The sequence below is a fragment of the Erythranthe guttata genome, chromosome 1, assembly GCF_056151865.1.
Source record: "Erythranthe guttata isolate IM_541 chromosome 1, IM_541, whole genome shotgun sequence".
Taxonomy (NCBI): domain Eukaryota; kingdom Viridiplantae; phylum Streptophyta; class Magnoliopsida; order Lamiales; family Phrymaceae; genus Erythranthe; species Erythranthe guttata.
In genome coordinates, this window is record NC_142533.1 from 11,985,998 (window position 1) to 11,999,438 (window position 13,441).

Below are 13,441 nucleotides of genomic sequence, written 5' to 3' on the forward strand. Positions count from 1 at the left end.
TTTGGTTTGAGTGACGTGATAATAAGGGTGGGATGAGATACTTAAAACTCTGATTAAAAACATGATGAATGTTATTAGTCATATCATTTGGTTAGTTGTTTTAAGTCATGACTAATAATATGTTGACTATTCAGTTTTCATTTTGTTTGCATGATTTGGAGAAATCAGCTGGGATTAAAACCATATTGCCGTAAATACCCTTATAAAAGTCATATAATATTTTAATCTGGACTTTTATTAATTAACCGGTATAAATCCCATTTCCCCCAAAAACATCCGTCAAAACCTTAATTTCAAAAACTTTGAAATCACATCATCGATTTCTGCTGTGGAACGATAGATTTGGAGAATGGATGATACCGGCAGTAGTAGTAAGAGAAGGAGCGAGAGTAGCAACCGATTTTTCTCGAACAACGCCAACCGCGAGCATCCTGCTTTTTGTGACTGTGGTCGGAAGCTTCTTGTGCAAACATCATGGACGCCGGCGAATCCAGGACGGCGGTTTCTATCGTGTCCACGACAGAAAGCAACGTCTTTTTATTACCACAATTCACCTCATTGGGATCGAGCATTTGCCGAAGCGTACCGACATTCTGATCATTTTGCACGAATTTCTTTCGGTTCTTGGACACAAACAACATACTAGAAAGTATCTCAGCTGCAATTTCTCGTATTTCAAACGATTTCGAGTCGAGAAATTTAACAAGAACCGGCATAAACCCTGCATCACCCATTAACTTCTTAGCTTCCTCCGAAGTTCCACATAGCCAAAACACAGCCTTTAATGCCAATTCTTGTACGGAAATATCGCCATATCGAAGAAAATAAAGTATATGATCCATAAACAAGTAATTTATAAGTATACTTTCCGACGAGGAACATATACTCGTAATTCCCCTAAATGCCACTTCTCCTGTCTTTATGGAAACCGATGATTTTGGATCCAAAATCCGAACCAATGCTCTGTTAGAGTAGGTGACCAACAAGCCAACATGTGGTTGTGGTCTTTCGTATTTATTATTGTAATAAACGAACCTTTATTCATATTAATGATAAAACACCTTGGCATTCTATATCTTTGTCCCTTTGTCACAAGCATAGATATAGTCCTTAAAGTTATTACAAGTACTAGTAATTGATCGTTAGGATCGTGAGATATTTACTTAAGTATTATAACTGTTAAACGCGTTCCTAGTCGAAGGGTTACGCCACTAATGAGGATATCGGCCTTTCCCATTAAGACTAGCACTTAGTGTATGTGTACTGCATCTCATCAATAAACGGTATTGTGATATCGGCATGCATAAGTGGGTGCTCGTAAGTTGACGAGTTCACTGAACTCCCTCACCCTAGAAATCTCTAAGTGGTTCCCAATAATCGAGTAGAGATATCTATGGTATAGTTGTACACCATTAGTCCTTATGACCTAGACATCACCGTGACTTCACTAGAGGACCAGCTGTATCGTGACCTGTCCCTGAGTTCCACCGAGGACCATCCCAAGGGCCAGTGTTCGTGCAGTCCGAAATCTAGTGGGAGGTCTGTGCATTGTAGTCGGGGATTCGATCGCTAGAATAGTCTTGGATGTCCTGTGTGTTCTGAAAGTTTGTAATCATTCTAAGTCTCTGGCCAGAGCTGACTAAGTGATGATTAGAGAATTCGATTCTCTAAGTCATGCACGTGACGATTACAACACTTGGAACGATCGCACCGTCATCGAACATATAAAGAGGCCTCGATGAACCAATGCCTCTAGTTCGATCGGGACATATGTATCGAAGGGACCGTACTGTACGTTAACTATATCTGAAGGTTCTTGCAGGCACTTCATTTTTATCTAGGGAATCATGACGCGTAGTTGCTAGACGCCAATCTTGATTCGTTGGGTGATTAAGGTGAAACGAGCTTCATCTTAATCGTAACTCTAAGGGACGAGTTTTGACCACAAAGGGTTGTGGGCCCACGGCTAGCTTACACCTGAAACATCGAGGGTCACACTGCTCGTGCACATGAGATCTTTGAATAAACGGTCAGAGATAAAATAGTTTATCTTTGCATGATTGGAAGTCAATATGATTGGATCCAACATTCGTAATTTGGAATTATGAATGAGAATAAGAAAAGGAAACGAATAGGCGAACGTATTAGTGAACTTTCTAAATCGGGAAGTTTCCAAATTTAGAAAGTGCACTGAACTAGGGTTTCCACTTTTGGAAAGTTGGAAATTGAGAGTTGACACTCGTAATGACGAGGATATTATAATGATTCCGAAATTGTAATCGTTGCATTTTTCCGATCATTGAATTGAGAGAGACGAGCAAGTAAAAGAAACTAACGAGCCTAAGATGTTGGGCCCGGTCCAACTTAAGCCCGTTAGGGTTTTATGCAAGGGACTATAAATACTTGATTTATAGGCCTTGCACAAAAAAAAAAGACCTAATCAAAACCCTAGCCGCTCACCTCTCTCTCTCTCGGCCTCTCTCCCGCGGCCATCACCGGCGCCGTCGCCGGAACCTCGCCGGAATCGGCCGTTTATTGGCCGATTGCTTTGGTAGTTTCTTTCCTTCTTTTTTTCTTCCGTTTTTCTAACTATTACGTGTCTAGTGCCACGTGTTTAGTAGATCGAAGTGAACGAGGTGAAATCCGAGAGGAGGAAGATCGAAGATCGAAGAACCAAGGAGCAACACACGAGCCGAAGCCGCACCCGATCCCACGCGCCACCCGAAGACCGCGCGTGAGATACACGCACCGCCGTGGCCGTCTCGCCGCTGCTGCCCCGGATTGTACGGATTAGTTTCCGTAGCAATCTCGACTTGCTTAGCGCTCCTACCTCACGCTTCAAGAGGTAAACACACGAATCTCATGTTTCGATTCGTTACGTTTAAGCTAAATATTCATGTTTGCTTTCGAATGATTTTATGTGATTATGTGTAATCGTTTTAATCGTTGCGAGCATGTTAGTTGGTTTAAACGCGAGCATGTTAATTGGTTTAAATTCAGTTAAACATTTTAGCATGTATGTTGTTTTTAATTTCGCTGGAAGCGCAAAGGTACGCAATTAATTGATTTATATTATCGGGCATGTGTTTATGTGTTTTAAATTCGTTTAATTCGCATAAAATTTTTGTTTTCCGTTGCGTACACGTGCCCGAAACCCAACAGTGGTATCAGAGTCAGGTTGCGCAATTAATTGCGTTTGTTTTAATATGCTATGATTTTATGCATGTTCGATTTATTAAAGTAGTGATTGTTGTATTATGTAATTGGGAGTTTTCGTAAGTTTAAAATACTTTTGAAATATTGTTTAGAATTTTTCCAGCTTTAAAATTGTTTAAAATTGGAAAATCGGATCTGAAATTATTTTAAAACTTCGGTTTTTCAATTGTTCGGATCGAACCGACCGGTTCGATGGTTGTGTGGGATCTAGTTGACCGAATCCACGTGGATTCGGGTCGGTCAGACCGGTTCTCGGTCCAACTGATCCGACCCACTGATTTGGGTCAACCGGACCGGGCAGAACCGGACCGCTTCGGTCCGAACCGGTCAGACCGGTTGGGCCGAACCGGTTCACTGAAAAAAAAATAAAAAAAAAATAAAAAAAAAAAAACTTTATTTCAGATTTCTAAAATTAAACTTAAAACAAATTGATTTTAATTTTTGGAAAATTATTTTCAATTAATCCCAATTAGATAATTGGATCGACAATCATCTCTTTTAGTAAATAGCTGTTAGATTAATTAATTAATTTAAATTGTTAAATTGATTTCAATTAATAGAACACATTCATAATTTTGATTATGATTCAACTTAATTAGTAGTACCTCAACATTATTTGAATGATTTATGCTAGTTGAGGTTCTATAATTATTTTGAAAAACTCGATAATTAATTAATGTAATTAATTATGAAATTAGGTCGTATGTTCCTCTTAGGACAATATGCGCTTCCATATACCTTTAGAGAACATAGATGTAGGAATCACATAGACCAATCCAAACCTTCTGATGAGATAAAACATTTTAATAAAAATCCCTCATTCTTAATTTAATTAAGAATCATTTCAAGCTATAAAGAAAAACCCAATCTGTTGAGTTATTTCTTTCCTTCTGCCAACGGTTGGATTATGTGTAGCCCTTTACTATAGTGCAGTAAGCCGTGTTAGCGGGGAGTACTATGGTAGAGTAAGCTGTAATTCAATTGACATAGCGATGAAGGTAGCCATAGAAAAGGGTTATGTTGAATTAACGTGGTCGGCTAGATTAACTAGGGACTGCATTAGTTTGGCATAATCAAGTTCTATGAGCATCTTTGATTGGTAGGTTAGACTTGACACACGACGATTTTGATATTCGCGAGATTAACTTAGGTCATTATCAAGTGTGAGGAAAATTAATTTAGGGTCATATTGTGGATATGATTGATTGTGATCTACCTTTGGGCAAATATAATCGGGCTAGATTAACTATGGGTTATATTTGTCTATTGGACCTAAAGCCCATTAAGAAAAATCAGTTTTCTCGTTTGTCTACTAGAGGGAAGTGGAACTCGATAAAATTAGTGGGAGAACAATTAAATAACATAAGTCCAAACATTTAATTGTAACAATCATTTAACGCGAATCTCTGATAATCCTCTTCTCTATATGTCTCAGATAATCATGTCTAAGAATCCCATAATGTCAATCCTCGACAATAAACTCAATGGCCCTAATTACCTAGATTGGTTGCGTAGTCTTAAGCTTGTACTAACCGTTGAGGGGCGTCTCTATGTTTTGAACGAGAGACTTCCCGCCACTATACCTGCCACAGCGACTGATGCTGAGAAGGAAACTTATGAAGTTTGGAAGAAAGATGACACTCATGCTAGGTGCTATATGATAGCCGCCATGGAGCCCGCGCTTGCGAGGAAATATGAGTCTCACATGCATGCTTTCGACATAAAGGCCCATCTCGATAGCATGTATAGTGAGAATATTAGGGCATCGAGGTACGCTGCTACAAAGGAGTTGATCACGGCAAGACTGCGCGAAGGGACTTCGGTCCACGAGCACTGTCTCAAAATGATCACTCTCCTTGAAAAGCTAGTGAATCTTGATGTCACCCTCCCAGCCGAGCTCTCGTTGGATTTGATCCTGTTATCTCTCCCTAGTTCCTATGAATCGTTCATAGTGAACTTCAACATGAACAAACTAGATCCTCCCTTGGATGAGTTAATGAACATGTTGGTCAGCTTCGAGTCCACCATTAAGAAAGAGAAGTCTGTTCTCATTGCTACTCCTTCTGGAAAGAAGAGTTCTTTCCAAAAGAAGAGAAAGGAAAGAGTTTCCTTCCCAAACAGCAAGTTCGAAGTGGGTGAAGGCAGTGGGGGCCCCAAAGCAAAGGTTAGCAAACAAGTTGATGATGCTTGCCATCACTGTGGAAAGAAAGGACATTGGTGCCGCAACTGCAAGGCTTACCTAAGGCAGAAAGGTTCTGAAAAGGGTACGTATTTCATTGACGTAAATTTGTCTGTCAACTCTTCTTCTTGGGTATTGGATACGGGCTGTGGCTCACATTTGTGCAATGATTTGCAGCTAATGACAAGAAGTCGAAGACTTAGAGCGGGTGAGACCTACCTAAGGATGGGGAATGGAGCAAGAGTTGCTGCTGAAGCCATTGGCACGATTTACTTAAATGTTTTGGATTCTAGTTTTCCTATTGTTTTGAACAATTGTTTATTTGTTCCGTCGCTCATTAGAAACCTTATTTCTATTCCTGTATTAGATATTGAAGGTTTTACTTTTGTTTTTGGAAATTCGATTTGCATTATACAAAAGAATGAGAATTTAATTTGCAAAGGACGACTATTAAACAACTTATATGAACTAGATCCAAATGAAATACCTATTAACGTTATATCAGCAAAACGTAAGGAGATAGATCAAAACCCCGCACAACTTTGGCACGCTAGATTAGGTCATGTCTCTTTAAGAAGGATGAACGATTTTGTCAGTGAAGGATTGTTCTCTTTGGAGGACGTGAAATCACTTCAAACTTGTGAATCTTGCCTTAAAGGGAAAATGACTAAATCACCCTACAAAGGGAAAATAGAACGAGCCGAGGGTCTTTTGGATTTGATCCATACAGACGTATGTGGTCCACTGAGTGTTAGTGCGAAGGGTGGATATAACTACTTCGCTACCTTTACCGACGATTATTCTAGGTATGGGTATGTGTACTTGATGAAGTACAAGTCTGAAACATTTGAAAGGTTCAAAGATTTTAGACACGAAGTGGAAAAGCAACTCGGACGAAGTATTAAGAAGCTGCGATCCGATCGTGGTGGAGAATACTTGAGCATCGAGTTCATTGACTATCTAAAAGAGAATGGGATACAATCCCAATGGACTCCACCGGGAACTCCTCAACTTAATGGAGTCTCCGAATGTCGGAATCGAACTTTATTCGATATGGTTCGATCAATGATGGGGTTCACGAACTTACCGGCATACTTGTGGGGTCATGCACTTCGTACTGCCGCGTATTTGCTGAATAGAGTTAACACCAAAGCAGTTAAATCCACACCTTATGAACTTTGGCATTCCCGGAAACCCAACTACAAACATATTAGGATATGGGGTTGTCCCGCTTATGTGAAGCGGTTATTGGGAGATAAGTTGGATAGTAAATCCGACTTGTGCTATTTTGTGGGGTATCCTGAAGACTCAATGGGATACGAGTTCTATTATGTCAAAGAAGCAAAGACGTTTGTTTCAAGAAATGCCACCTTTTTGGAAAGGGAGTTTCTATCCGATAGAAAGGGCAGCATGATAGAACTTGAAGTAGTTCAAGAACCACAAAGTAAAGTTCAAACGCAAGAACAAGCAATCGAACCAATATAACAAACCACTAATATACCTCCTGAACCTACGGTACGTAGATCCGAAAGAGTTCGGAAAATGCCGGATAGGTTATTCCTCCTCGAAAATGATGAAGATCATGTTGATCTTGGACAAGATCCAAGAACATACAATGAGGCCGTATCGGATGCGGACATGGGACATTGGCTAACTGCCATGAAATCCGAAATGGACTCCATGTACTCCAACAAGGTGTGGACCTTGGTAAATCCACCTAAGGGAATTGTTCCTATAGGCTGCAAGTGGATCTATAAGAAGAAAATTGGAGTGGATGGAAAGGTATCGACCTATAAAGCTAGATTGGTAGCGAAAGGTTACACTCAAAGGCAAGGCGTTGACTATGAGGAAACTTTTTCGCCAGTCGCGATGCTGAAGTCCATTAGGATTTTGCTGGCCATAGCTGCGTGGTACGACTACGAGATATGGCAAATGGATGTGAAGACCGCATTCCTTAATGGAGATATTGAGGAAGAAATTTACATGGCGCAGCCGGAAGGCTTCATATCTTCTGGAAGTGAGCAAAAGGTTTGCAAGCTCCAGCGATCCATTTATGGATTGAAACAAGCGTCCCGAAGTTGGAACATTAGGTTCGACTCAACTATCAAAGAGTTTGATTTTGAGAAGAATCCGGAGGAACCTTGTGTATACAAGAAGGTTAGTGGGAGGGCAGTGACATTTTTAGTGCTTTACGTTGATGACATTCTACTCATTAGGAATGACGTAGGAATGTTGCAGCAAACGAAAGCATGGTTGTCCACACGTTTCTCAATGAAGGATTTGGGAGAAGCATCTTATGTATTAGGAATACGCATCTATAGAGATAGAGCGAGGAAGATGCTTGGCTTATCCCAAAGCCTGTACATAGGCACCGTTATGAAACGGTTTAGCATGGAAGAATCCAAGAAGGGATTCTTGCCAATGTCCCATGGAGTTCGTCTCTCGAAATCTATGTGTCCGCAAACACCTAGTGAAATCAAGGAGATGAAAATGACGCCCTAGGCTTCTGCCATAGGAAGCATAATGTATGGCATGCTATGTACGAGACCCGATATTGCGTATGTTGTGAGTGTCACAAGCAGATATCAGTCTAACCCCGGCCCGGCTCACTGGAAAGCCGTGAAAGATATCCTCAAGTACTTGCGAAGGACTAAGGATATATTTTTGGTCTATGGGGGTGCCGAGTTGAAATTAGAGGGTTTTACCGACTCTAGTTTTCAATCGGACGTGGACGACTCAAAGTCGAATTCTGGATTTATATTCACGCTTAATGGTGGTGCCGTGTGTTGGAAGAGTTCCAAGCAAAACACGACGGCCGATTCCACTACCGAAGCGGAATACATTGCAGCATCCGAAGCTGCAAAGGAAGGGACTTGGATAAGGAAATTCATCCAAGAGTTGGGTGTCATTCCTGATGCTAGTGATCCAGTACCGTTGTACTGTGATAACACCGGAGCCGTGGCGCAAGCTAAGGAGCCGCGATCTTATCAGAAGTCGAAGCATATTCTGAGGAAGTATCATGTGATCCGAGAGATCATTGATAAAGGTGAAGTTAAAGTAGAACGAGTCACCTCGGAAGAGAACGTTGCAGACCCCTTTACGAAGCCTTTACCGAGATCGGTCCATAAGAAACATCGAGAGTCGGTGGGATTGCGATTCATGGGTAGTTGGCTTTAGGTCAAGTGGGAGATTGTTAGAGTAGGTGACCAACAAGCCAACATGTGGCTGTGGTATTTCGTATTTATTATTGTAATAAACGAACCTTTATTCGTATTAATGATAAAACACCTTGGCATTCTATATCTTTGTCCCTTTGTCACAAGCATAGATGTAGTCCTTACAGTTATTACAAGTACTAGTAATTGATCGTTAGGATCGTGAGATATTTACTTAAGTATTATAACTGTTAAACGTGTTCCTAGTCGAAGGGTTACGCCACTAATGAGGATATCGGCCTTTCCCATTAAGACTAGCACTTAGTGTATGTGTACTGCATCTCATCAGTAAACGGTATTGTGATATCGGCATGCATAAGTGGGTGCTCGTAAGTTGACGAGTTCACTGAACTCCCTCACCCTAGAAATCTCTAAGTGGTTCCCAATAATCGAGTAGAGATATCTATGGTATAGTTGTACACCATTAGTCCTTATGACCTAGACATCACCGTGACTTCACTAGAGGACCAGTTGTATCGTGACCTGTCCCTGAGTTCCACCGAGGACCATCCTAAGGGCCAGTGTTCGTGCAGTGCGAAATCTAGTGGGAGGTCTGTGCATTGTATTCGGGGATTCGATCGCTAGAATAGTCTTGGACTGTACTGTACGTTAACTATATCTGAAGGTTCTTGCACGCACTTCATTTGTATCTAGGGAATCATGACGCGTAGTTGCTAGACGCCAATCTTGATTCGTTGGGTGATTAAGGTGAAACGAGCTTCATCTTAATCGTAACTCTAAGGGACGAGTTTTGACCACAAAGGGTTGTGGGCCCACGGCTAGCTTACACCTGAACCATCGAGGGTCACACTGCTCGTGCACATGAGATCTTTGAATAAACGGTCAGAGATAAAATAGTTTATCTTTGCATGATTGGAAGTCAATATGATTGGATCCAACATTCGTAATTTGGAATTATGAATGAGAATAAGAAAAGGAAACGAATAGGCGAACGTATTAGTGAACTTTCTAAATCGGGAAGTTTCCAAATTTAGAAAGTGCACTGAACTAGGGTTTCCACTTTTGGAAAGTTGGAAATTGAGAGTTGGCACTCGTAATGACGAGGATATTATAATGATTCCGAAATTGTAATCGTTGCATTTTTTCGATCATTAAATTGAGAGAGACGAACAAGTAAAAGGAACTAACGAGCTTAAGCTGTTGGGCCCGGTCCAACTTAAGCCCGTTAGGGTTTTATGCAAGGGACTATAAATACTTGATTTATAGGCCTTGCACACAAAAAAAAGACCTAATCAAAACCCTAGCCGCTCACCTCTCTCTCTCTCGGCCTCTCTCCCGCGGCCATCACCGGCGCCGTCGCCGGAACCTCGCCGGAATCGGCCGTTCATTGGCCGATTGCTTTGGTAGTTTCTTTCCTTCTCTTTTTCTTCCGGTTTTCTAACTATTACGTGTCTAGTGCCACGTGTTTAGTAGATCGAAGTGTACGAGATGAAATCCGAGAGGAGGAAGATCGAAGATCGAAGAACCAAGGAGCAACACACGAGCCGAAGCCGCACGCGATCCCACGCGCCACCCGAAGACCGCGCGTGAGATACATGCGCCGCCGTGGCCGTCTCGCCGCTGCTGCCGTTGCACCGCTGCTGCCCCGGATTGTACGGATTGGTTTCCGTAGCAATCTCGACTTGCTTAGCGCTCCTACCTCACGCTTCAAGAGGTAAACACATGAATATCATGTTTCGATTCGTTTACGTTTAAACTAAATATTCATGTTTGCTTTCGAATGATTTTATGTGATTATGTGTAATCGTTTTAATCGTTGCGAGCATGTTAGTTGGTTTAAACGCGAGCATGTTAATTGGTTTAAATTCAGTTAAACATTTTAGCATGTATGTTGTTTTTAATTTCGCTGGAAGCGCAAAGGTACGCAATTAATTGATTTATATTATCGGGCATGTTTTATGTGTTTTAAATTCGTTTAATTCGCATAAAATTTTTGTTTTCCGCTGCGTACACGTGCCCGAAACCCAACATGCTTGAAGTCCGCCTTCTTTAATAATCGTTTCCCTAATCGACGAATCTCTATAAGCTATAGTTTGCAGTAAATCGGGCGAGCCTATTTGTACAATTTCATCTTTAGAACTAGCATGCTCAACAAGTTCAACAATGGCTCCTTCCTCGACCACAAATCTCTTAATTTTTTCGACAAGAACGAGATTTTTCAACACCCCACAAGACAGAGCAATCAATTCACTCCCACTAGTGCTATCACTACTGCAAATCTTCAACAGGGCAGGCACTCCGCCGTGGGCGAAAACCGACCATACATTATCGGAATTCTCCGTGACTTTCATCAAACACCTGGCGGCAAATTCTTTGCCCAGCTCACTCCCAGATTCTAGAACCCTTATCAAAGGGGCAATCACCCCTGTACCGATTAGAACACCCTTGTGGGACTGAAAACCTGCAATTAAAGACACCAATTTGGCCGCCTCATCTTGAATTTCGCTCTCCTCGAAATCGAGAAGATTCACGAGGAAACAGACAAAACCCTCGAGTTCGACGGCGGATTTCACGTATCTGTCGTCTTCTAGGACATGATGAACACGAAAATCAAATCTGTAACAAACCGATTTACCGGAGCAAAAGAACAATGACCTCACTAACACAAACGACTTTCAGTGACCGGGTAATGGTGCCGATTGCCTAGCGAAAGTAAAAGCCTCAGATGATATGCGCATTTTTAAGATTCAGTTGAAAATTTTGAACATCAAAACGGTGAAGAAGATGCAGAAATTACCTTCCTTTGGGGTTAGGGTTTGCTAATGTCGGGAAAAGGGAATTTTTTCACAAGTACATTTGGTTTTTATAGGAAAGGAATCAATAATTATCTAAGTGTTGCAAGGGCAAAAACGATATTGCACAACCCATTAGATGATGGGATTAATTGATGACTGCATATCACGCCAATATTGGCGTGACTGTCAATAATTCATTTGAGGGATGGAAATTGTGGGCCCCCTTATCAAGGTCTCACCAAACCACCAAACCAAACATAATACACGAAGGTATTATTCATCCCATGAGGCCTAATATTGCAAACCAAAGAGGCCCTATGAGTATAAGTATGCTTAGTATTAGTATCGTTTTTAGTAACAGCATTAGTATCAATATCAGTAGCAATTTCAATATCAATATCAGTATCAGTGTCAGTGTTAGTATGAATATAAATATCAGTTTTTGTATCAACATGATTACCGTTAATTTGTATCATTAGTAGTATCAGTAGTATCAATATTAGTATCACTTGTAGTGTATATCAATATTAGTATCGGTGTGAATATCAGTATAGGTATTAGTATTAGTATTAGTATTAGCATTAGTATTAGTATTAGTATTTTTTTTTTTTTTTTGTTATCAAGCCGGAATAGGCGATTAATATTACTTAAAATTTTGTTTACAATGAAGTTTTTAAAGGAATATGAATGTATATCATAAAAATTGTATATTGTGATTCAAATACACATTTGTTGTTTGTATTACTTATATGTATAATTATTTTGTCGTGTTAAGTTTATTTGCAGTTTACGCTAATTTTATTGTCGACTCCACTGAAGTTTTTTTTTTTTAAATCAATGTACTTTAGTATAAATTGCATTTATTTCTTACACTTTTAGGTGACTTGTGCTTGAGTAATGTGTATCACTTATTGCATTTGAACAATGGAAAAATGTGCATGTTACGCAAGGTATTAGATGAATTATAGGCGATGTCAATGCATGTGTTGTAAAGCACTACTTTGATAATTAAGTTTCATGTTAAGGATCCGAGTATATGGGACGAGATAGTTGTACCATTTGGGTCAGATAAGGTATCTTATTTTCATATCACAGTATTTCGTATTTTATATTTTCTTTATCATTTATTTTGTTTATCTCGGTACTTAAATTAAATGTAATTGATATTGTTTTTACAAAAAATAGATTAAAGAGTATTATATATTCACTATTCAAAGTTTTCGTTCGATTATTTTATCTAAAACATATTTTCATTTTTTTTTATATTACCCCCATGCATCGCATTAGAATCCTATTTGCTTTCGCAAAGGTGTTTGATTTACATCATCGACGTGTGTTAGTCACTAATAAGAATTGAACCTATAATTGATCCCCATGCATCGCAGGGGTGAGTTACTAGTAGTACTTGAAAATGTAAAATTAAATTAAATATGAAAATAATTAATAAATCAAAGAATAATATCTTTATACATAAAAGAAAGGTTTTGTCAGTAAACCCTAAAAACAATTTTGTGAAATATTTGTTTCATTTATTTTCTCCTTTTCTATAGCACATTCAAACTTATTCGTTTATTCTTCTTTTTTTAAAAATTTTTTCCTTATTTTGTTAGATTTCAAAATACACGTTAGTGTTTTTTTTTTCTTTTCCTTTTTTTCCTCGTCTTTTATCGTACTCAAACAAACTTATTTGTTTCTTTTTTTTTATACAACATGTTTGTTTATTTTTTAAAAATTATTTTCTTTTTCTTTTTTTTTCTTTTCCTTGTTTTCCCTTCCAGCACTAACTTTTCTCTCCTTTTTTATAGCATACGTTTTCTAATTATTTCTTTTTCTTTTTTCTTCTTCTCTTTTTTTTCCCTTCCCCTAAACACTATCAATTTTGATTTTTTTTTTACGTTTGTTTTTTTTTTTATCTTTTTCTTTTTTTCTTCTTCTTTTTTTCCCTTCCAGCACTAAACATTTCTCTCATTTTTTCATAGCACACATTTTTTAATTATTTTCTTTTTTTTTTATTCTTTTTTTCCCTTCCCCACTAAACACGATCAACTGTGAATTTTTTTCTTTTTTTTTATGTT

The 13,441-nt window shown here is 39.2% G+C and overlaps 1 protein-coding gene across 1 annotated transcript; it reads right to left on the reverse strand.

The window, feature by feature from the left end:
* Positions 1-308: 308 nt before the first annotated feature.
* LOC148772834 (uncharacterized) lies at positions 309-11,309 on the reverse strand. The gene is made up of 3 exons (XM_088820394.1): positions 11,275-11,309; positions 10,596-11,187; positions 309-779 (listed from the first exon to the last, which is right to left on the reverse strand). The coding sequence occupies exons 1-3, from the start codon at positions 11,307-11,309 to the stop codon at positions 309-311; spliced, it is 1,098 nt and encodes a 365-aa protein (XP_088676520.1).
* Between the last annotated feature and the right edge of the window lie 2,132 nt (positions 11,310-13,441).